The 24296-nt window shown below is 50.7% G+C and overlaps 2 protein-coding genes across 2 annotated transcripts in view; one reads left to right on the top strand and one right to left on the bottom strand.

The window, feature by feature from the left end:
* Positions 1-5834: 5834 nt before the first annotated feature.
* Positions 5835-6905, top strand: FAM181B (family with sequence similarity 181 member B; the record flags this gene model as incomplete). Its single annotated transcript, XM_080613189.1, has 1 exon — positions 5835-6905. One exon carries the CDS (start codon positions 5835-5837, stop codon positions 6903-6905), a length of 1071 nt encoding a protein of 356 aa, XP_080469315.1.
* A 10429-nt stretch (positions 6906-17334) lies between these two features.
* ME3 (malic enzyme 3) overlaps positions 17335-24296 on the bottom strand; it is a gene marked incomplete at both ends in the record, with an annotated part of 115481 nt that continues 108519 nt past the window's right edge. The window contains 7 exons of the mRNA XM_080612943.1: positions 17335-17496; positions 18309-18407; positions 18800-18973; positions 19814-19956; positions 20552-20657; positions 21438-21551; positions 22007-22104. Coding sequence (XP_080469069.1) covers positions 17335-17496; positions 18309-18407; positions 18800-18973; positions 19814-19956; positions 20552-20657; positions 21438-21551; positions 22007-22104 — 896 coding nt within the window. The remainder of the gene's footprint in view (positions 17497-18308; positions 18408-18799; positions 18974-19813; positions 19957-20551; positions 20658-21437; positions 21552-22006; positions 22105-24296) is intronic.

The following is a 24296-nucleotide window of genomic DNA, read 5'->3' as shown; positions in this document are numbered from 1 at the left end:
TTTTGGATACAGGAAAGTGATTGCATGGGAGCCTGAAGTGACCCACTGTTTCTTTTCCAATTCGAAACCCTATGTGGTGTTTTTCCTTGCTTGTTTAAAATAAGCATATAGAAAAATCTCAGGTTAAACATTTGAAGGCCACCTCAGACACTTGTGTTTAGCTCAGTGATACTAAGCTGAAACCCAGAAATCTCCAGTGGCATCTCAGAGCTCAGCCCAGCCTGGGAAAGGACCAGAAGAGCCTTTACAGGGTTTCCCAATGGAGCGATGATCCAGACAACACAGCTTTGTGCTTTATCCTTGTGCCACTCTTTCCAATGTGACTCTGCTTGAAAACACACATCACCCACTCACCACTGCCAGCAGAAACCGCTGTGCCCTTCCTTATGGAAGCAATACATCCCAGAACGTGAAACACGCACAGAGACTGAAAGAGGGAGAGGGAAACAGACAACAGCTTCCAGAAGCTGCAAGAGGAAATAGGATCTCAAGGATGCAGTCCTGTGTTGCTAATAGTTTCCACCAAACAGCATCTCTAAGAAGCCAGGACCATAAAGGAACTGTGTGTAATCACACGTATGAACGTGCATCATTTGAAGGGGTCTACGGAGATTTAAGGCAGATGAGGACTGAAGCTGCACAAGCCACGCAATCTTGCATCTACACACATATACTAAATTCAGGTTAAGTGGCTTAAATTTGGCTTAAGCAGAATATGCCTTTCATCCCTCCTTCTGATTTCATTGAATAGTTCATTGTCAGATGCTCTGTCTCCATTAGCGGGGAAGCAAAGCAGTGTGTTTTAAGGTTTCTCCCACTGTTGCGAGTCCAAACTTCCTCAAGATTTTAGCCTGTTTGCAAGAGATTGAGTAAAATGAAGATTTTTTCCTTTTAGGTCAACATTTTCTTCTGGCAGACTGAGCCTGAAGTGCACTTTATTTCCCTTTAATTTAACAGCTCCAGCAGCTTTTCCAGTTAAATCGACTGTTCATTATTGAGCCCATTTATGAAGGGCTGTGCAGTGCAGTTTAATGAATCCCTGGCACAAAGCTCCCTTTCAGCGTAGGGAAAGAATAGCAGCCTATTTAGGTCCTGTAGGGCTGTATGTCAAAGGCTGCCTATAATACTTGTCAGGGAAGGGCAGAAATTCCCACTGATATAAGAATGTGCAAGAAATCAACTTGCACAACCAACTTGCCGATTAAGACGCGATCAGGAAATGAGTCTGTAGGTTGTGAGCAGTGGCACCTGTTTGGGCAGCCAGATTTTCCCATCGTTCCATAACCATATGGGCCATACAGCAGGGCAGGAAAGGAAAAGTCCCTGTGGTAGAGAATTTCCACCCTCCCGATGCTGTGGTGGAAGGAAAACGGGTGTTGGGATTGTGAGGGCTGGGCTCAGCGCTGGGTTTGCTAGTGATCATAGAGCCGTGGAGTGCTTTGGGTTGGAAGGGACCTTCAAAGCTCATCTAGTCCAAATCCCTTGCGATAAACAGGGACACCTTCCACTAGAGCAGCTTGCTCCAAGCCCCTGTGTCCAACCTGGCCTTGAACACTGCCAGGGATGGGGCAGCCACAGCTTCTCTGGGCACCCTGTGCCAGCACCTCAGCACCCTCACAGGGAAGAACTTCTTCCTTATATCAGCCTGAATCTGCCCTCTTTTAGTGAGGAGGCACAGCACAAGATGTTTCCTTTAGGATCCTAGTGGGATCCTGGCCCTGCGTTGCAGAGGATTTACCCCAGTGTTGGACACTAAGATGGGAGGCTCAGCAACAATCAGGAGGGCAGATTCCTCTTCTGCAACCAGCTCCAGTGAGGAGCTGCCGCGCAAAATTGCTGGCACCATCATGCGGTCCTGAGCCACGCAAGGCTTTCTTGTTTGCATAATCTGCTCTCTGCTTTCTGGCCCGCTTGGTCTGTAGGGATAACAAATTGTTCCACTTGTGAAGGGCTTGATCGTGTGGCTGCGAGCTCAGTTTGTGTCCTGTGCAAAGCACCAGTGAGCACGGCGTGTCCCTGCTCCTTTTGATTCACAGGGCTCCCTCTAAAGACACCGAGCTTGCTGCCAAAGGCATCGTCCTTGGAAGCGCTTGTTTAATCCCAGGAGCTGGTTGAGATGCTGCTGCTGATAGTGAGCAAGAAAACAAACAAAACCAGATGAATTTCCTACACCAAAGTGGGCAAGAAAATAGTCCTGGATCCCCTCAGTGAGCACCAAACCTGGCCCTGCAGGGTGGAGGGTTGGGATGGGGAAAGCACCCCCTCAGCCACTTCACTCCCCTTGTTCTGATGGGGGGAGAGTGGAGGGACCAGGACATCTGCCTTGAACATCTGTCCCAAACATCTGCCTGGGTTGGGGTTATTCTGTGGGTCTAATCCCATCACTTACTGGACATTAGACCTTACCAGCGAGCTGAGGAGGGTCACTAATGGGTGCCAGATACACCCTGTGCGTCTGGAGCATCTTCATCCTGAAAGAGCATAGGGAGAAGATGTGGCTCATCCAGCCCCTGGGAAAGAGAGGTTTTGCAGGGAGAACCAAACCGCAGTTCCCTTGGAAAAATGAAGTGCCTTTGCAAGTTGTTGACATCATGTGGCTTAGCAAATTTTCCTCCGGGCATCGCCCAACTTGGGGTAATCAGCTCTGCTTGAGAGCACACAGAGAATAGGCACGTTTAATGCAATTATGAAGGCTTTCTGCACCTCCAGATCTGGTGGAGAATATGTAAATGTGGCTGCTGAGCCCGGCTGAATGCAAACTCCCCTCTGCATGCCCGGCAATTGTTTTAATACTCTGCAAGTTTCAGGAGGCAATAAAGTCTCTCACTAAAGCGTAGCTGAGCTCTCAAAGCTCTTTAATTGAATGAATTCAGCAGAGAAGCCAGGGGCTTTCAGCTTTTGATTTCTGTAAGCCACCGGATATTTAGCCACTCTGTGTATAACACCACCCAGACTCACACACCCCCTTTAGACTGGCTATGAAATATTGCTGCTGTATTATTGCGGCAGATTCTAACGTCAGGACAACTTAGTTGCTGTATTAGAGTGATTTCATGTTAAGAAATGGTCCCAAACTTGCTGCACACCCAGTGACACGCAGTGATCCCCATTTTCTAGACCCATGTGCAATTTGAAGTGGCCTCAAAGTGGATGCAAAACCACCCAGTGGAGCACACCGGGATGTATATGTTGTTCTTTATGTTTCCTCATCAGTGAGCGAGCTTGGAGCAGGCTGCAGAGCTTGACAGGGCTCGACAGGACCTGAGGGTAAAAGCTTGGGGAGCTGTTCTGTATCAGTTGATCCTAGCCTGCAGCAAGGGCTGGGGAGCAGCTCTGGGGAAAGGGACCTGGGGGTCCTGATGGACCTAAGCTCAATAGGAGTGAACAGTGTGCTGTTGCAGCAAAGAAAGCCGACAGGATGCTGGGGAACATCAATAAGGGCATCATCAGCACAGACAAGGGCGTCACTGTCTCACTCTACTCAGCGCTTGTCAGGCCAAACCTGGTACCTGTTGTACAAAAACAGATGTCGATGTCTGGAAGGGTCCAGAGAAGGGCCACAGAGATGATCCAAGGACTGGGCAGTGCATGAGGAAAGGCTGAGGGAGCTGAGACTGTTCAGCCTAGAGAAAAGAAGGCTCAGAGGTGACCTTATCACCATGTTCCAGTAGTTAAAGGGTGGCTACAGAGAAGATGGAGACTCCCTTTTTACAAGGAGTCACATGGAAGAGATGAGGGTGATGAGGACAAGTTACTCCTGGGGGGATTCTGACCGGACACAAGAGGAAAATGTTTCCCAATGAGAACAACCAGCCATTGGAATAATCTCCCCAGGGATGCTCCAGTGTTGGATCCTTTTAAGATTCATCTGGACAGGGAGCTGGGACATCCAGTCTGGGCCATGCTTTGCCAAGAAAGGCTGGAACAGATGATCCTTGCGGTCCCTTCCAACCTGGCATTCTATGATTCTATGGCTTATACTCTAGCTAGTTAGTGCAAATCCACTTCCTCTGTAGACATTCTCACATGGAGAGGTGTCTGGATTTCCCATAGCCCTTGGTCTACCAGGGTTTTCTGTTTCAATGACACGGTTGCACTCCAAGCATCTCCTCGGATAAGAGATTCTGGGAGGCTCCAGCCGAGCAGGTTTTGCATGAGACCCAGCCCAGATGTGCTGGTGCCAGAGCCAGGGCTGTACTGGGACTGTGAGGCTCTGCCTGTGCCAGGGCCCTGCTGAGGCTTGCCCAGATGCAAGTGAGGGACCAAGAAAACCAGCATCTCGTTTTGTAGAGGATTTGAAGCCCGTGTGTTTTTCATCCCATGGAAATCATGCTTCCTCTTCTCTCCTCTTTGCAGCACTTGCTTTGCATTCAACGAATGTTTGAAACCACAGTGACGTGGGTTTGGCAGACTTTTCCATTTTACCACCAAATACAGCCTTAGGAGCCTGTTTCCTTTTTGTTCTGCAGAGGTTTGCTTTCTGATTTTTCCTGCTAACACAAACCTGCTGCATTTCTGATGAATCAGTGCAGACCAAGAGAACTCTCTTTACTTCAGCCAAAATCAGATACGCATCTGTATTGATATCTGGACATATCAAATCATAGAATCATAGAATTATCACAGGCTGGTTTGTGTTGGAAGGGACCTTAAAGCTCACCCAGTTCCAAGCCCCTGCCACGGGCAGGGACACCTTCCACCAGAGCAGGCTGCTCCAAGCCCCTGTGTCCAACCTGGCCTTGAACACTGCCAGGGATGGGGCAGCCACAGCTTCTCTGGGCGCCCTGTGCCAGCGCCTCAGCACCCCCACAGGGAAGAACTTCTCCCTAATGTCTCATCTATATCTCCCCTCTTTCAGCTGAAAACCATCACTGAAATCACTAAAAATGAACTGGAGCTCAAAGGGTCAAGGTTGTGCTACATCAACATAAGAGTTTTCTAAAGGCAAATCAAACCAAATACCCTTTTCCCCCAGAAAGGACACATCAGTTCCTTCAGGAGCTGTTACTGGTACTTTCAGTAGCCACTAATTTGTCTGCCTTCCATATGGAAGATTTATATCGCTGCTTCACTGAACCCGCACAAGTAAAACTCTTCAGTTTCAACTGAATGCAACCCAGTGACTTAGGGATCACAGCACTGGATTTTCTCAGGGCCTGGCCTGACCAGGAACACACAACAATGGGTAATGGGCATAGCACTGAGCTTGGGTTTTTCCCAACCAACCTTTGCAAATTAATGTAGGCTTGTGCATCCTGCGGGATGCCAGAGCAAGAGCACCTCTCCATGCCCGTGCCCATGCACCTAGAGCAGTGCAGGGGATCCAGCACCCTGGCCTGAGGCAGAAGAACACATTTAGTGCCAGCAGTGGGAACAGTGCTGGGATGGGTGCGCGATGGTGATGGGGACCGCACTGAGCAGGGCTGGGCGTGCTGGGGTCCGGTCCAGCTTCATGCAGCTGACTGGGGGGTCTGTGTACAGGGGGTGTGTGTATGAGTCCCAGGGTGTGTTTGCCTGTCCTAGTATGTGTGTATCTGTCCCAAGGGGTGTGTATACCTGTCACAGGGATGTGTCTGTACCTGTCCCAAAGGGATGTACATACCCATCCCATGGGCTCTGTACCCATCCCGAGTGCTCTGCTCCCCCCTCCCCTCCGCCGCCCCGGCCGGGGGCTGTGCGCAGCGGCGCGGGCCCGTCCCCTGCGCTGCCGGGCGGGGAGGCGGGGAGGGCCGTGCCCGGCCCCGCTCCGAGCGCTCCTCCTCCGCCGCCTTTTCCCCGCCGCCGCCGCCCGCCCGGCGCAGCCCAGCGGAGCTCGGGGCGCCGGCGCCCCGGCCATGGCCGTGCCCGCCGCTCTGCTCAGCCCCCATCACCTCCTCTCCTTCTGCTTCCCCGCCGCCGGCGGCCTCCTGGGCTATGCCGACCTGGAGAAGGGCTACGAGGGCGGCGGCGACGCCGCCGGGGACTTTAAAGAAGCCACCAGGGACCTGCTGAGCTTCATCGACTCTGCCTCCAGCAACATCAAGCTGGCGCTGGACAAGCCGGTGAAGTCCAAGCGGAAGGTGAACCACCGCAAGTACCTGCAGAAGCAGATCAAGCGCTGCACCGGCATCATCGCCGCAGCCCCGCCGCCGCCTCCCGCTCCTCCAGCGCCCTCCGCTTCCTCCCCGCCCGCTTCATGCCCCACTAAGCCCCCGCCGCGCCGGGAGGGCTCGCAGGGAGCCAGCAGCCTCCAGAGCAAGAGCCTGGCCGCGCTCTTCGGGTCGCTGCACCACGGCCCCGGGCCGGCGGGCGGCGGAGAGGCGGCGGGAGGCGGCGGAGGGGCTGCGGGAGGCGGTGGGGCTGCGGGGGGCGGCCCGCGGAAGGTGCCGCTGCGGGACCGCAACCTGCCCCCTTCCTTCTTCACGGAGCCGGCGCTGCCCGCCGCAGCCCGCGGGCCAATACCGGGCGCCAAGGAGCCGGAGAAGGCCGGCGGGGATGCGGTTGAGTTCTTCGAGCTGCTTGGCCCCGAGTACAGCGCGCTGCTGCCTGAGCACGCCGCCCCGCAGGACGCCTTCCCCGGCGGCGCGGCCGCCCGCCTGCCCGCCGAGCTGAGTCTGGAACACGGCCTCTACGACGCGGCGCTGCCGCTGCCCAGCGCCCATCACCCGCTGCTGGGCGGGCTGCTCTACCCCGAGCCCTGGAGCCCGCCCGGGCCGTGCAGCCCCGGCAAGAAGGCGCCGTCCGAAGCGCTGCGCCCGCTGTACCCCGGTGGTGGGGATCCGGCCCCCGGCGGCGGCAGCGAGGAGCCCGGCGGGCACCTTCCGGCGGGGTTCGCTTCCTTCTTCCCCGAGTGCCCGCTGCCCCCGCCGCAGGTGCCCTATGAGTACAGCGCCGGCTTCCACCGCGCCGCCTTCCCCGGGCTGTAGGGCCGCGATGGGGGACGGGGGGGACGTGGGTCCCGGCCCGGAACCGCGGCTCCCGCAGGATTCATGCTGCGAGCCTTCTCCCCCTGCGGCTTGGGGCCGCTGCGAATAAAATGTGATGATGAGTTCCTTTCACAGCGGCCGGTGACCGCCTTCCATCGGGGTCGGGGTTTGTCCGGCTGCAGGCAGGCGCGGCTCGGTGTATGCGGCGTTGTGCAACGGCGGCAGGCGGTGACTTCTTGTCCGTGATTTCCATCTCCCAACTCGGCCACCTCTTGAGGTGCCTTTAGCGTTTTTCCCAGGCTCACCAGTGCGGGTGGAGGACACAAAGGCGAGGAAAAGAGATGTTCCAGTGAAGCAATGCTGCTACCAAAACTTAAGAGTCCTGAGGTCGAACAGTGTCTTGCAGGATCTTGCAAACAGCAACTTAGAGCGATGCTGAAGCGATGGTGTACGTGGGGGACAGAACTGCACCGTACTGCGGGGATGTGATTCCTACAGACCACTGGATTCCTTCCAGGAATGTGTCAGAGCTCGGAAGGCGCCGCGGCTCGGTCTCACTGTGTACAGGAGATTATTTGATAATCATTTAAGTTATGTAAAAGAGTCTATGATAGGTCCTATAAAAATAAAGCTACACAATAGACCTGAGGTCTGTGGTTGTTACTGCCGCTGCCACGCAGCGTTCGAGGGGCTCTGTAATGGTTTCTTGGCAGGAGTTAAGACGGGCGGTGGGTTTTGTCTCCCCTGAATCGTTTGGAATGTCGCGGTTCATCCGCGGTGCCCTGTGCTTGTTTGTACCGGCTGTTTCTTGAATGTGGTAGAAAGAAAGGAACGCGGCTCAGCTCCAAAGCCAAGGGATGCGAACTGTTACAGTTATGGAAACAGATCAGAACACTGGAGGTTCCCCATTGAGCCGCAGTCCCATGGCCTGGCTCCCCGCCAGTCCCAAATGGATTGTTTGCTTTTGAAACGGGATCCACGCAGGGATCAGGCTGAGGCGGTGACAAATCCTTGTGCCTCCTATCTCTTAAAACACATGGTGAAAGGTAAAACGGCTTTCTTCATTCATCAACCCAGATTTAACCCCTCAGAGGCTCGGGGTCAGGATGATGGGGTGTGTGGAGAGGGGAAGTGAGATTATTGGCAATAAACCATGAAATGATTTGCATCAGGAATTGGCTTAATTAACTTCTAAACAGCAAGAGCTGTGATTTCTGCTGTGTCTGCCCTCCCCCAAAGCTGCCCAAGATCTCCACAAGCTGCTTGGGAAGGACCCACTGTGGATGAATGTCCGCAGCACCCCAGTGTCCAACAGTTAACACTGCTAAGGAAGCGCACTTCTGAAGTGTAACCGTGCCGTAGTTTCTTTACCTAAGCTTCAGGAGAGCCTGTATGAGGGTCAATGGGTGGCAGGTCCAGCCAGGGTAACCTAAAATGAGGTTAATCCTGCCCTGCTGCTGGTTTTGGTGCTGGGACAATGTCCCATTGTCCATCACATTGGCAAACCTACCCATGAAGAGCGCGTGTGCTCACAGTCACAAGCAGTGCTCTGCTGGGTCTGGGCAGAGCTGATGTTTAACTGAATTGAGAATCAATAGACAAGACCAAACTGGGGGTTATTTCATTTGCAGAGGTGGTGCTTTTGAGTTTAGGAACTGCTTCAAGCATGCGAACGTGTAGCACATACTGGTGGGTGCTTGGACAACTTCAGCTCGATGGTGCTGCACTAATGTAATCATCCTTCCTTCACCTAGGATTTCACTGAGCATGTTATTTCCTTCATGAGCTCCATATGCCAATGTTTGTTAATGAGGGATCTAATCCTGAAGACCTTCCAGCCTATCCTGTCAGCTGTCCTGCTGGGACAGGGGGATCTTGCTCAAAAGAAAGTCTAAAATACATGGAAATACTCAAGGCCAGGTTGGATGGGGCTTGGAGCAACCTGCTCTAGTGGAAGGTGTCCCTGACCATGGCAGGGGATTGGAACTGGATGAGCTTTAAGGTCTCTTCCAACCCAAACCATTCTGTGATTCTATGATAAAACAGATAAAATAGATTCTCTCCTGGCTCACAGGCCTTACCTTTTTATTCCAAATAGCCGTGAGGTGCCACAAATCTGACCTGCTGGTGGTTTTCACCCATTTGGCGCTCTGCTTCCTTGTACTGTGGTGCTCTTCCTTACCTGGGATCTTCCTTACCTGTGGTGCTCAGAAGCTGAGCGTCATCACCCTGCTGGGGTTAGATCTTGCCTCAAACCAGTGTGAGAAGCAGCTCTGAGGGTATCAGCAGAGCTGGGCTGGTGTAGAACTGCTGCGGCAGCCAGCTCCAGATGCTGCCAGGTCGGGAGGGTTCTCCTTGGGCTTGTCAGAAGCTTGGGGCAGGCTCCAGGAGCTGCTCTGTTGGCTGAGCAGCAGCTGCGGATGTTGCTTCAGCTCTGCAATAGCTCCTAAAGAGGGGATTTTCAGTTTATAGCGGCTTACACTGAGGAAAATAAAGGAACAGTAAATCAGCATCAGTGTTCTTGGGAATGCGGCTGCGTTTGTGCCACAGGACGCACGTGAGGAGCACCTGCGATGGGATGCTGGATAAGGCTGGGAAGGAGCTGACACAACCCAAATTGATCCGTGCTCCTTTCCCCACCACACAGCCCACACAAAGCACTTGTGAGAGCTCCTGAGGAGTCCTTGGAGCTGCTCCCTGTGCTGCGGGGGGGGGCCAGGGCATCCCTACCAGACCAGGGGTTGCCATTGACCAAGCTGTGTCTGTTATCTGCTTTGTGCATGTGTGGGCTCTTTTTGTTGTGGTTGTTTCCCCCAGGCACTGCAAATGTCACAGGAGAGTGGCACCCTTGGGGAACTGTTCTCAACACTGAGGAGCATCATCTGTAAGAATAAAACCTTTTGTAATCGAGATATTTTGGTTCATCTGCTGTGTGCTTTTACAAGGGCTCTGCCCTGAGGAACTAAGGCTGGATCCTTTTTAGCTTTTCTGTCTTAAAAGAAGCGTGTCCCTTTGAATAGAAGTGGGTTCTGTTTGGTTGGATCAAGGTCAGGCTATCAAACGCCTTCTGTTTTCAAAGCATGCACTGAGTTCCCTCAGATACACTGAATTCTGCTTTGTTGCTGTTGGGTTTTACACATCTTGTCTGATTTAACAGGAGATTTTGGTGGAAGAAACATACAAACTTAGGAGTTTTTCATATAAAGATGTGATAAAGGGGAATGACAAGAACCCTTCATTCCCTTTTTAAGTGATGGAATCTCACCTTTCCTCAGTGGTGATTTACTGATGAACAACAAAGGGTTCACCACGAATAGTTGTTCCTGTCTCAGTATTCAGTGCCTTAAACGGTCTGGGTCTTGTCCAAAACTGCGTCAAGGAAGCAGAGATTCCTTTATTTTAATGGATGGGCTTTTGAAACAGGCTCACCAGCTATTGACTGTTGGGGCAGTTCAGGCTTGAGAAGAGGAGAAGGCTGTGTGGAGACCTCAAAGCAGCCTTCCAGTATCTGAAGGGGGCCTACAAGGATGCTGGGGAGGGACTCTTCATTAGGGACTGTAGTGACAGGACAAGGGGTAACGGGTTCAAACTTAAACAGGGGAAGTTTAGATTGGATCTAAGGAAGAAATTCTTTACTGAGAGGGTGGTGAGGCACTGGAATGGGTTGCCCAGGGAGGTTGTGAATGCTCCATCCCTGGTGGTGTTCAAGGCCAGGCTGGACAGAGCCTTGGCTGACATGGTTTAGTGTGAGGAGTCCCTGTCCATGGCAGGGGGTTGGAACTGGATGATCTTAAGGTCCTTTCCAGCCCAAACTGTTCTGTGATTCCATGACTGACCTGAGCTTGGGATTGCTCTCACACAGCCTGACCATCACCGATCGGTCATCTTTGGTGAGCTTACGTAGTTGTTCAACCACTGTCAGTAAAAAAGATGCAGAAGTTTTTTGTGGCCTCCTTTTGTTTGGTCCTTTTGAATAAACTGCTTCTGGCACCAGTGCAAAACCAGGTCATCCTGCAGTTCCTGGCAACAGGAGGGAAAAGGTGGTGGAGCAGTAGTGATGTGCAGGCAGTTAAGCTGGAAATGTGAGAGTGCACAAATCTGACTGTATGAAATGAGAGCTGGGAACGCTTTCAGGCTAGCTTTATGTCAACAGAAGAGACAGCAGCTGCTTTCTATTCCATGAACTCATTTTTTTCAGCTTGGTAAATGCTTGTTTGCAATGATTGTTGCACATCTACATAAAAGAGTAAAGACAGAGTGTGCAATTAATAGAGAATAATATTAAAGAGTAATGATAGAGTGTATTACATGGGGCCTACAAGAATACTGGAGAGGGACTTTTTACAAGGTCAAGTGAGGACAGGACAAGGGGGAATGGCTTTAACCTGACAGAGGGGAGACTGAGATGAGCTCTTAGGCAGAAGCTCTTCCCTGTGAGGGTGCTGAGGCGCTGGCACAGGGCGCCCAGAGAAGCTGTGGCTGCCCCATCCCTGGCAGTGTTCAAGGCCAGGTTGGACACAGGGGCTTGGAGCAAGCTGCTCTAGTGGAAGGTGTCCCTGCCTGTGGCAGGGGGCTGGGACTGTATGAGCTTTAAGGCCCTTTCCAACTCAAACCAGTCTGGGATTCTGTAATTACAGTTCCCTCCTCTCCCCAGATCTGTGTGGTACAGGTTGGCTTCTGAAAGGTGCTATGGAAGGTGAGAGGAGAGCTTCTGTTTTCTGTGTTATGGTATTTTTCAATACCTCACTGTAACCTTGATCATCCTTGGTGACTCTCCTTCCTCACTGGTAGGGAACTACTTCACTAGACCAGCCTTTTATGCTTTCTGGATGCCCTCCTTTTCAAATGTAAATATATTGTCAAAGCATCATTTTCCAAGGTTATTTTGGTTGTAGTCCACAGACTCACAGTTAGAATCATAGAATCATAGAATGGTTTGGGTTGGAAAGGACCTTAAGATCGTCCAGTTCTCATCCCCTGCCATGGGCAGGGACACCCCACACTAAACCATGTCACCCAAGGCTCTGTCCAACCTGGCCTTGAACACCGCCAGGGATGGAGCATTCACAACTTCCCTGGGCAACCCATTCCAGTGCCTCACCACCCTCTCAGTAAAGAATTTCTTCCTTAGATCCAATCTAAACTTCCCCTGTTTAAGTTTGACCCCGTTACCCCTTGTCCTGTCACTACAGCCCCTAATGAAGAATCCCTCCCCAGCATCCTTATAGCTCCTCTTCAGATACTGGAAGGCTGCTCTGAGGTCTCCACGCAGCCTTCTCTTCTCCAGGCTGAACAGCCCCAACTTTCTCAGCCTGTCTCCATACAGGAGGTGCTCCAGTCCCATGATCATCCTCGTGGCCTCCTCTGGACTTGTTCCAACAGTTCCATGTCCTTTTTATGTTGAGGACACCAGAACTGCACACAGCGCTCCAAGTGAGGTCTCACGAGAGCAGAGTAGAGGGGCAGGATCACCTCCTTCGACCTGCTGGTCACGCTCCTCTTGATGCAGCCCAGGATACGGTTGCTTTCTGGGCTGTGAGTGCACACTGAAGCCGGCTCATGTTCATTTTCTCATGGACCAGTTGCCCAGGGATCACAGACTCAGCATCACTGCATTGCTGCCCATGGAAAATATCTTTAACTGCTTGAATTGGCCCGTGTAGGATTGGATGAACATGCAGCATTTCTCAAATGATGCCTCATCTCTCCTCCTCTGAGATGTGGGAATCATGTCTCATTTAGGAGATCTCTGGTACCCTTCCAGAAGCATCTAAAGCTGACTGCTTTACCTGTCCTTCTTCCAGGTATTCCCTGACAATGCTGGCCTGGTCCATAATGATGGGAGGACAGGATTTGAGCTCTGTGATAACAGGTTCTGGTGCTCCCGTTAGTGCCTGTGCTATGTGTTAGGATGTCTCCTGGCGGCATTTCAGACTGCCGCAGCCTTAGCAGCTAATTGCTATTCAGCCTGCGGGCTCTGCTGAATGAATTCTGGCTGCTGCTGCTGTGCCAGATGAGGAGGGGACTGTCCCCATTTGCTACCCTGCCTCTTTGCCGTAAGTGCCATCCTTCAGCTGTGTGTGCTGAAGTGAACTGTACCTGCGCTGCTGTTACTCCAGGCTGGGATGAGCACCCAAGTCCATCTTCAAGGATGGTTTGGAATCATACTGATTAACTCAGGAACAGCTGGGGTTCAACTCAGCTGCAGCTCAGCTGAGCAAATCTGCTTGCAGACTGGATATGAATTAAACCTGAGATACTGGGTGACAAGGATACTACTTTAGTAGCTGTATCTGGGGAATATGGACTGCTTTCTGTTTGAGTAGAAGCTGGGCATAATCGCTACTGATTGTTTCTTGTGTTCAGCTTTATAAAAGACTCAGGCCCACTGCTTAAACCTGTGTGTGCCTCCTCAGTGCTGAAAGCTCAGTGAATGGTTTGTAATGGGATGTTGCCAAGGCACCTCCCGGATATAGGATATAGAGTCCTGCCTGAGACAGGAAGTGGTGGCACAGGAGAGGCAGTGGCCCAGATTTGGTCTCTTACCATTTCCCTAATTGCAGATGGCAACACAAGCTCTTCTATGCTAGGTAAAGGTAAAGAACTAGTTTAAAGCAACTGAGGTTAGACTGAGATTGGATATAAGGCAGAAGCTCTTCCCTGTGAGGGTGCTGAGGCGCTGGCACAGGGTGCCCAGAGAAGCTGTGGCTGCCCCATCCCTGGCAGTGTTCAAGGCCAGGTTGGACACAGGGCTTGGAGCAACCTGCTCTAGTGGAAGGTGTCCCTGCCTGTGGCAGGAGGTTGGAACTGGTTGAGCTTTAATGTCCCTTCCAACACAAACCATGCTGTGATTCTATGCTCCTTTACCTTTCTGCAGGCAGTCATCCAAACATCATGGCTTGAGCTTATGCTGAGTGTACTTTGGTCTCTGCTATGGGTTCAGGCTGAAAAAGTACTGCAGGGTGGCCTTGAGAGCTATCCTGGATCCTCTGTTAGCATGACATACATAATACTTCCTTGTTGTCCCATGTCTGATGAGTTCAGCTCCTAACCTAGCTGCAGTGCTTCTTTGAATATAGAAGATGAGGACCCAAAGGTGCTCTTTCCTTCCAACAGTAAGAAATGAGGTTCCTGGTGAATTTATGAGATCTCTGGAAATCTCAGCCATTTTCCAAACGAGTCTGCAGGAGTTATAGGTGAAAATACCATTCGTTGTTCTGCCTGCTGACTGTATGAATACAGGCTGGGTGACAGATCTCTTGTTTGAGTAATACCAGCCAGTGATCAAATCCCATCCCAGTTCCAGCAGTTTGTTCCCTGTTAGTGGTTTGTCAGCTTGATTCATTAGGTCTGGAGTAAACAGCCCTGTTGTCTTCAGTATAGAGAAAACAAAGGTCAGACAGGTAAATCTGGGTGTGAATTCCAACTAAAGGGGACATTCCATCCTTCTATCACCATTTGTCATCAGTGGGTAACAAATAAAGAACCATTTTTTGCATAGTAACGCTGGGCAGTAGAGCAGGGCTTTAAAGAACAGCTGTAATTGCTTCCCTGCACTCCAATAATTGAATATAAATCAATTACCACCATTGTAGGTGTTTGAACAGCCAAGCTTGCTCTGCGAAGAGAAACCCCTTTCTCTCTTGTTTAATAGCCAGACCTTTAGCGGCTTTGTTTATCCACATATCTGGGACAGATGAGTCAAACCCAGTCATTAATTAGTGATTTTATCAAGATGCTCCTTTCAGGACTGAAAGGTCAGCACACCCTCGAGGTGCTGGCAACGCACATGTCCCCATTTGCACATCAAGTCACGGCTTGTGAGGAAGAAGCCTCAGAAAAGGACTGAAAGGGCAGAGGTTTAATTCAGGGTGGCTGCTGTAAGCACATGCCTGGTGTGCTGAGCACAGATGTGATGGGCAGACAGGGTGGGTTTTAATCCAGAAGTCTGTGATTGGTATTATTACGGATCAGGGGACCTTTGAGGCTGCTGACAGAAACACCAGGCACAATGGCTGAAGGGAGGCACGAGTGATAGGACAAGGGGTGATGGGTTTAACTGAAACAGGAGAAGTTCAGATTGGATCTAAGGAAGAAATTCTTTACTGTGAGGGTGGTGAGGCACTGGAATGGGTTGCCCAGGGAAGCTGTGAATGCTCCATCCTTGGCGGTGTTCAAGGCCAGGTTGGATGAGGCCTTGGGTAACATGGTTTAGTGTGGGGTGTCCCTGCCCATGGCAGGGAATGAGAACTGGATGATCTTAAGGTCCTTTCTGACTCAAACCATTCTATGATTCTATGAGAAGCACGGCCGTGACTTCAATATTGTTTAGTTTTACTGCGTTGCTCAGAGACCCTTTGGTTGTCAAAGCCACACGCTGGCTCCTGGATGCTGTTTTACTATGGGACAAATGCCACCTGACTAATGCAGACCATCTGGGATTATAAATAAGATGCAGTTTTGGTAACTAATACATGAGTGAGTAAGCAAATAGAAGTTTTCTTGGCAGAAGTAATTCAGGTATCAGTCAACCACTAGGCTTAGCATCATGTTAGGGTGCCATAGCGATCCTGTCTGGGCTTGAAATAGTTATTAATATTGCCATATTATTACATGTATTGATATATATTTCTTGTATTTATGCTATTTTTATTACTGTTTTCAAATAAATTGATTTTTTTTTTAAAGGAAGAGAAGAAGAACAATTTGGGAATAGAGGACTTGTACTGCTGAGAGAAAGAGTAGGGGCAAAAGGAGAAATCCAAACTGATCTGCTATAACTATCCTTGCTTGAAATTAGAAACCAAACCACAGACATGAGCTAAAAGTCCCCCAGTATCTAACTTGCGGTTTTCCTCCACTGATTTAATCTCTTTCACTAGTTAATGTGCCTCGTAGAGCAGCCACACAGCACTTTCTGTTTCAATAAGGACTTCCTCTGCAGGAGATTTTCCTCCTACAAGACTGGACAAGGCAAAAGCACTCATTGCTACTGCTTAAATCCCTTTTAAAACGGTGATGTACGACCGGCAGGGCCTTCTCAGCTCTGCAAAACTAGAAGTGCTCTACAGCCCTCAAGTGGTTGACTTGGGATCCTACACGCTGGGAACACCAAGCTCCAGCCTTGGCAAAGAAGTTCCCAGGGTGGGTATAGCTTCCCTTCCCAATAGCTTCCCTTCCCAAAACAGGCACCCAGGGAACTTGCTGCACTCTCGCCAGCCTTACTCTTCCAGCCTTCCCCGTCCTTCCCAGCTCCATGAGCTGCAGGGAGGACTCACTCTCTTCCAGCAGCTTTAGGATGTTCACCTGCATCTTCAGCTATGGAGCAAGCCAAAGCACATTGCACACGCGTTACAAGCACACGGGCACCGGGGATACTGTGGCTGATCTCCAAAGGGATGAGTTGCATTTCCTCCTGTTAAAACCCACTTAAAGATGCTATATGAGGACTGTGGTACCCAGCCTCGGCTTTGCTGTGTGTGAGTGGTGTGAACCGGGAAGGGAAGAGCTGCCTGCAAGCCTCTCTGTTCTTTCCCAGTTATGACCATCATCACACTGGGGTGATACTTGGTGGGCTATGGGGGGCCTCCCTGGGAATCTATGACAGGGAGAGGCTCCACTGTGGCTGGTGGCAGTGCATCCTTAGCAGTGCTGAGCAGGAGATGCAGTGATGAAGTGGGGCAGCCGTGGATGGATTTGGAGGTGCCCTGGTCTCCTGCTTGGCTTCCCTAACGCAATCCTTGGCTCCTGTTCCCTCGAGAGCAGCCTGCACTGCACAGGGGAGGGAATCTGTTGTCCCCATGGTGATGGAGGTTTGGGGTTTGTTTCCAAGGGCCTGGAGCACAGGACAGCACCAGGCTGCTTGGCCCACAGACATCAATGACTTGGATGAGACTCCCAAGACACTGGGGACTTTCAAAGCAGGAAAGGGTAGCACTGCCCAAGTGTGCAGCTCTCCCAGGGCAATGCACACACTTCCCATCACATCCAGAGAGCCAAAGGGAAAGTACGGCTGTGTATGTGAGGGATGATCATGCATACAGCTCCCACCATGCTAGGGGCACTGCGAGCTTCCCATGGGCTCTCCCACTAGGAATGAGACTCTTTGCTTCTTTGGCGGCCCAGGCAGCTTCTCCGGAGGCAGCTGAGCTGGGAGCCAGACACTGTGTTAAGCAAGCAGGAATATGCAGTGCTGGTTGACTGTGATGGGTTGCAGCCACGGTCCATCTCTCTCCTTGGAGCACTGACTTGGACTCTGGTTCATTCCCTACTGATATGCTCCCAAGAACAAAAAGCAGCAGCAAGTAAAAAACCCCTATTGGATTCATTTACTTTTATCATTCTGCAAGCCTGGAGGTGCATTTGTATCAACAATGACATGAACCATGAGAACCAATGGCAAAAACGAGAGAAGAGTTATCACAAAAGCTTAGATGTCTTGTGTCTGCATGGCTGTGGGGGGCCACCTGTAATCATCCCCCACAAAGGAATCGTATTCACAGCTGTACATAAGCTGTTTCACAAAGGCTTCCTTGTCTGCTGGCTCCGGGTACCAAGAAGCAAGACCACGCTTGTAGGCCCAGTCCACAATCTGCAGAGAGAGAAGCAAAACGAGTTGATAGAACCGTGCTGGCATGTTATGGAGTGGAAGCCGACTGCAGTTTGGCCTCTCTGTATTTCCCCTCTTTCTACCCCTCAAAACTGTGTCTTTTTGTTGCCTTTTCCTTTGTGCAGTTCCCTGGGTCAGCTCCACATCATCCCTTGGGTGAGGAAACGCAAGCTGCCTGCTTTGAAATGCACACACCTGCCCTGGCAAAGCAGCTGGAGTGGGCAATTAAAGGAGAGCAGCCCTTTAACCACCTCCACTCACACCCTTAAGCTCCTCACCTACACTGTGCATCCACCAGTAACTCCCAGCAGGCCAATACGATTCTCAGTGGGTGTTCCCTGAATGGGAATTACAAATTTGATGTATACAGGGCACCAATCCTGCAATTAGAACAACAAGCCTGATGTGGACTAGAACTGAGGTACTTGGGCCCCATCAGATACAGTAAGAGAGGTTCCAAAGGAGTAATTTGGAACCTAAAGTCTTTTGGCAACTTGAGTCATGTTTGACTTTCACCCTAAACCTGTTTTTTTGTGGTGCTGAGCACTCATGTCTCCAAGCAATAAAGCAGAGCTCTGGGAGCTGTGAGGCACCCAGAGTCACAAGGCATTTTTCACATTTGGGCTTTAATGATGGGAGAAATCAAAGCAGCAATTCTGGCTGGAAGGATCTCGAGCTCCATTGCTTTAGGCTGTAGAGTAAGTTGAACTGAAACCCCACAAAGCAAAAATGATGCCAGGACAATTCCTGCCCTCCCTACCATGGGAAGTGGAAATAAAAGTGGAAATACTCACTTTCACAGCGATTTTCAGAGACACCTCTCTGATGGTGTCCAAGGGGGGATACAGTCTTCCTTCTGCTAGATTCTGTTCTGTCACCTGGGCAGCAATAGACTGCAAAGAGAAAGGCAGCTTACAGAGATGGTCTCAGGCATGTACCACATTCACTAGTCTTACATGATATGAAGGTGAAACCTCAGCAGTGGCAGATGTGGGACTAGTTCTGTGTGGTAACTGCTGAGCTATTCAAAATACATGTGTATTAGCTTCATCAGACCTAAAATCAGGGCCAGGATAGGGGAAATGCTTGCTAGGGCAGCAGTTACGGGGAATGAAGAGAACCTCCTGGCTCCTGCACCTCTCTACGTGCTATGGAAGTGTAAGGTTTTTGCTGAGCCACTTCCATTCAGCACACTGCCCCAGGCCAGGCTCTTGAGAACACCTGAAGGAGGTGCCTGTGCCTCTTATCTTCTCTTAAAAACCATGAGTTAATGCCAGTTGGAAACCTCTGCTGTGATGAGGAAGATCTCGTCAGAGATGTGCCGGATGCCGCAGGCAGTGACTCCCAGTGCCACTCCTGGGAAGACATAGGCGTTGTTTCCTTGGCCAGGGAAGAAGGTCTGTCCATTGGGCAGGGTCACCTTGGAGAATGGACTCCCACTTGCAAATATCCCCCGTCCCTGATCAAAGAGAGAAGAAGAGGCATCCAAATTCAGAAGGGAAGTGTTACATGTCTGCTGCTCAGCACGGTCTGTGCTCAGGGGACTCTGGTGACCCAGTGGACAAGTCTCCAGCCAGTCAGTGAGAGGCATCTCCACCAGAGCCATCTCTGGACACTTCTGGAGGGCCTGGTCCCCAGAGCCACAACCAGGGCCATGGTCAGGGCTACTGAGCACTGAGTGTGTGTTCACACTGCCCAGCCACAAGAGCTTTGAACTGGTTGAGGAGGAGTCACTCTTCTTCATCTATGAAATAAGACTCATGTGGGGTGAAGGTCTGGGGGCTGTGTGATTGCTCAAGCCAGCAGCAAGTGGTAGGGAAGGCAAAGGGGACAGTAAGACAAGGCATCTTTCTCACATCAACTCAGTCCACATGACAATAATTTTTCAGTGACAATGGTCTCAGTTGGGGTGTGAAACCCAACTTTCAATGTAGTTGCATAGGTTGGCAAAACACAGGGGACAGTAACCTAGGAGGATGGGACATCCAGCCATGGGTGAAGGAGGCAAGCACTTTAGAGGATCACAAAGTAAGGCAGCCCCGTAGGGACTCAAACTCCTGCTCACATCAAGGTCAGCTGTGAAATCAGACCAGGTTGCTGAGGGCTTTATGCAGCCTGGTCTTAGAAACTTGTAAAGAAAGAGTCCACACGAGCAATCCAAGCCCTGTTCCACCTCCTGACTGCCTTCACAGTGTGAAAGTTGTTCTTTAAGACTCTTACTTCACCTTATGCCCCCTGTCACTGTCTGCCCACCAGGCACCACTGTCCTGGCCACCCGCAGCACGCTGAGCTCCAGTACCTCGGTGAGGCGGTAGCACTGCTCCGCTGTGCACTCCGCTTTGCTGGTGGGGTTGCTCAGAGCAAACACAATGGGCCTCTCATTGAAGGCTGCCATGTCCTTCAGCAGCTTCTCAGTGAAGGCTCCTGCAACGGCTGCAGCACCTAGAACAACGAGAGCAGAGTGAGATGGTGCCTTCTGACTCTCTGATACTGGGCTTATCCCTCTTGAATGCCTCTGCTGGTAAATGAACTGTGGGAGGGAACAGAATCCCAAGGGTTGGAAAGGACCTCAAAAGATCATCTCCATCCCTGGAGATGAAGGTGTGAATGTTTCTTTCTCAGATTAAAAGCCTGTCTCAAAGCCCCCTGCTCCCCTGGGCATAGTCACCATCAGTGTTTAAGCCAGTCTGGCTGCAGCACTTTGCCCCCAAAGACCTGCCTGAGCTGCCTATTGTCATCACTGTCGTGCCCAGTCTTGCCAAGGCCATGTGTGCTGCTGAAAGCCCCAGGTCCTGCCACCCCCAGCACCTCCCTCTACATCCCTCTACACCCTGAAAGGGCTCCTACAGCTCCAAAAGGGAGGAACCTTGTGCCCCGCGGTTGAAGGGAAAGGATGTGGAGAACAAAACTGGTAAAATGGGGGCAAAAAATGCTCATTTTATCTTGACTGGGGGAACAACAGGAGGCCCTGGAAGAAAGACAGAAACTCTCCTAAGAACTGAATTGATGTGGAAAGGTCATGCTAAGGGAACTCCACCTATAATTGCTGTAGGCTTCACTTTCTGCACAACCTCTTCCAGTGTGTTCACACTGGGGTGGTCCTGAGCAAATACTTCTTTCTCATGGTTCAGGTGGCTCCTGCCCTGTGAGGAGAAAGGAGGAGTCAAACTTTGGTCCGTTGGCAAAAGGTGAAGACATAACACAGTAACTCACCAGTTCATTTCATCTCTTGGCTCTCTGCCTGAACCAGATCCCACAGAGCAGGACCTCAGCATCAGCCAGTCAGGCACTGAGCTGCTGGTGTAATGTCACAGGGGGCTGGTCTCTGCTCCTCCCACCCTCCAAACTATACTGATGTTGTGTTGGAAGGATCTGGCTGCGAGGGCAGAGGAGGTGTATATATAGCACCAGTTCCTTACATCTGAGGAAAGACAAGGGAAGAGGCCCTGAGGACCCATGGAGTGCAGGGCAGGTGAGATCATAGAATCATAGAATAGTTAGGGTTGGAAAGGACCTTAAGATCATCTAGTTCCAACCCCCCTGCCATGGGCAGGGACACCTCACACTAAACCATGGCACCCAAGGCCTCATCCAACCTGATCACCAAAGCAGGGCACAGTGTTGCTGTTGTAATACCCCATACGATATGCAAGACTTTCAACACTGCTTGAGACCATGGCCAGCAGTGTATCCTACCACTACAGAGCCCCAGCCCAAAGCACTGCCTATAGGGCAGCAAGTGCTGCTGGTACACTACTGTCACCATGGGACCTGGTTCTCTTGAAAGCAGTGACAGCTCTGCTGACACCAATACATTTGCAGCCCTTACTCCTGGTCTGATCTGAGGTATCTGCCTGCTCTGCCCTCTCTTAGCTTGCAGGAGGTGGCAGGGGAGTGAAGCTCAGTTCTGGGGACACATTTACCTTGACAATCAGTCCCTTGGAGTCCACCATCCAGATTTTTCTGATGGCATCCTCTCGTGAAATTCCTTCCTTGTGCATGGCCATGAGCAGGAGATAAGCTATGCCCATTGCAGCCTGGAACACAGTATACAAACACTTCACTGGGGTATCACCATCTCCCTTTGAGCAAGGAGTCATACAGACTACCTGATTTCTGCCATGGGGGCAATATGACTGACTCCAGAAAGTGAGGTTATGTTCTTACAGCTCTTTGAGCTTACAGTCCTTTTGAATCTATTGCTCAAGAGGCTCTGGTTTACCCTAAATACCAACCCTGAGGACTCAAACCAGCCTCCTCAATGTTCCTGCAGCACGCTGCCTCATGAGGAACTTCCCTCAAGGTACTTGCCCCACTAAAAGGCAATTTCTATGCAGCAGCAGCATGGTTCACACGTGGGGCCCACTCCTGCCCAGTGACAACCTGCTTCTGTGCTTTGTCTCCAAGAAGCCTTACAGGAAGCTTCACGGTTGACTCTTCTCTCTCTGGATTTATATCATGTCTAAGAACAAACTTAAGAACATTCTCCTACCTCTCCAGCTCCCTGGAAAACAAACTTATGGTCAGAGAGCTTGTTCTTTGTGATCCTTAAGGCTGCAAAGATGCCAGCGACTGCAACGGACGCAGTGCCTGAAAAGAGAGAAACACCGTGAGATAGACATCCTGGCAAATGGATTGTCTGCCCTACTGATACGCTGTTAGAAACCTTGTGGTAGCATCCATTCTCTTAGATCTTGTCACTTAGAAGATCAGAGTGCTGTCCTTACTCTGAAATATTAAACCTCAGAAGACCCCTGCAAGGCAGGAGAACACAAACAACTCTCCATGTACAAAGGGATGATGAATTCTAGAATGCCAAAAGAAGTTAATACTTAACTCCTAAGGGTTTAAGATACATGTGATGCCTAAGGATCATGGAATGGGTTAACTTTGAAGGGACCTTAAAGCTCACCCAATTCCAACCCCTTGCCATGAGCAGGACACCTTCCACTAGAGCAGGTTGCTCCAAGCCCCTGTGTCCAACCTGGCCTTGAACACTGCCAGGGATGGGGCAGCCACAGCTTCTCTGGGCACCCTGTGCCAGCGCCTCAGCACCCTCACAGGGAAGAGCTTCTGCCTAAGAGCTCATCTCAGTCTCCCCTCTGTCAGGTTAAAGCCATTCCCCCTTGTCCTGTCCCTACAGGCCCTTGTAAAAAGTCCCATAAGACATCTGCAGCAGGTGGTGGTGTGAACTTGGGCACCCTTGTCTCAAAATCCTCTACGATATGGAATTACCGTCCCCTTCTCACTTACCTTCACAGCCCTGCACCACCTCCTCTTTTTTCACTTCCCTGACTCAGAGCCATCATGCCTCACTGCCAAGCATTAAGGAGCCATTGAGATCATGAGTTGTTCCCAGACGAGTGAGAAAGAATCCAGTATATGGACAGCAGAGTCCTGATGTTACAGCACTGTGATATGTGCAGCTTTGCATTCATTAAGGGAGGCAGATGTCTATGGGCTGAAGAAACCTGCCCTCACCCCATATCAATCACATACAATATTCATCTGATCTCTTATCCCAAGTGAAGGAACATGGTGGGAAGAACCAAGTAAAGCACAGACTAACTGGGATTCAGGCACTGATGGTATCTCACATCACCTGGGCAAGCTGGATACAAGGGTTAAAAGAGAGCTAGGAATGATGGAGGCAGTTTTATCACAGAATATCTCAAGTTGCAAGGGACCCATAAATACCATCAAGGCCGCTAGTTTTATTCCTCAGCATTTTAAAGGATATCAGTTTGGATGTGCCCCAGCTCTGATGCTGGTCTGTCCATTCTCACCTTCACAAGGGAGTCCACAAATAACAAGTCTTGTGGGTGGCCAAGGGCGGGAGGGACAATGAACCCTTTTAGGCCAATAAACCTGGTTTCACCAGATTTCCAGCATTTCCTAGTTTCCTGCCCATTTAATCAGCCAGTGCATCTGGGTTTCAACCAGCCAATGCTTCAGTGAGACCCTCTGCAGTGTCCTTAGGGCTTGGGCTGCTGCCAGGCATCAGTGAAGGGGGCCTCCAAGGATGCTGGAGAGGGACTGTTCATTAGGGACTTCATTAGAACAAGGGGTAACGGGTTCAAACTTAAACAGGGGAAGCTCAGGTTAGATATAAGGAAGAAGTTTGTTACTGTGAGGGTGGTGAGGCACTGGAATGGGTTGACCAAGGAAGCTGTGAATGCTCCGTCCCTGGTAGTACTCAAGGCCAGGACGGGTGGGACACTGGGTGACATGGTCTGGTGTGAGGTGTCCCTGCCTATGGCAGGGGGTTGGAACTGGATGATCTTAAGGTCCTTTCCAAGCCAAACCATTCTGTGATCCTGTGATTCTAACAGCAAACAGCAGCTCATGAGCAAAGCATGACCATGAGCAGTGAAACCAGCAGATGGTGCTGCCCCATCTGTCAAGGACTGAGGAAGGACATCGAGGGTTACTTACTCCTTTTCTTCAGTGCAAAAGCCAGAGCTAAAGCAGAAACCGGCTGATAAATCATAGCATCAGGGAATGATTTACTCTCTCATTATTTCCATGCAAGAAGAAAATCTAGCAGGAGCACAGTTAAACTGGCAGAGAAATAACTTCTACTGACACGGCTTATTTTGCTTAGGGAACCAATATAAGCTACTCTGACAGAGAAAAACTTTACTGCATCATAAAATCACCGAATCCCAGGTTGGAAGGGACTGCAAGGATCATCTGTTTCAACCTTTCTCGGCAAAGCATGACCCAAACTGGATGTTCTAGCACACTGTCCAGCTGTATCTTAACAGCGTCCAATGCTGGGG

This window comes from Psittacula echo (genome assembly GCF_963264785.1).
Source record: "Psittacula echo genome assembly, chromosome: 3".
Taxonomy (NCBI): Eukaryota; Metazoa; Chordata; class Aves; order Psittaciformes; family Psittacidae; genus Psittacula; species Psittacula echo.
Note: the sequence above shows the minus strand (reverse complement) of the source record. Positions and strands in the feature narration are given on the sequence as shown.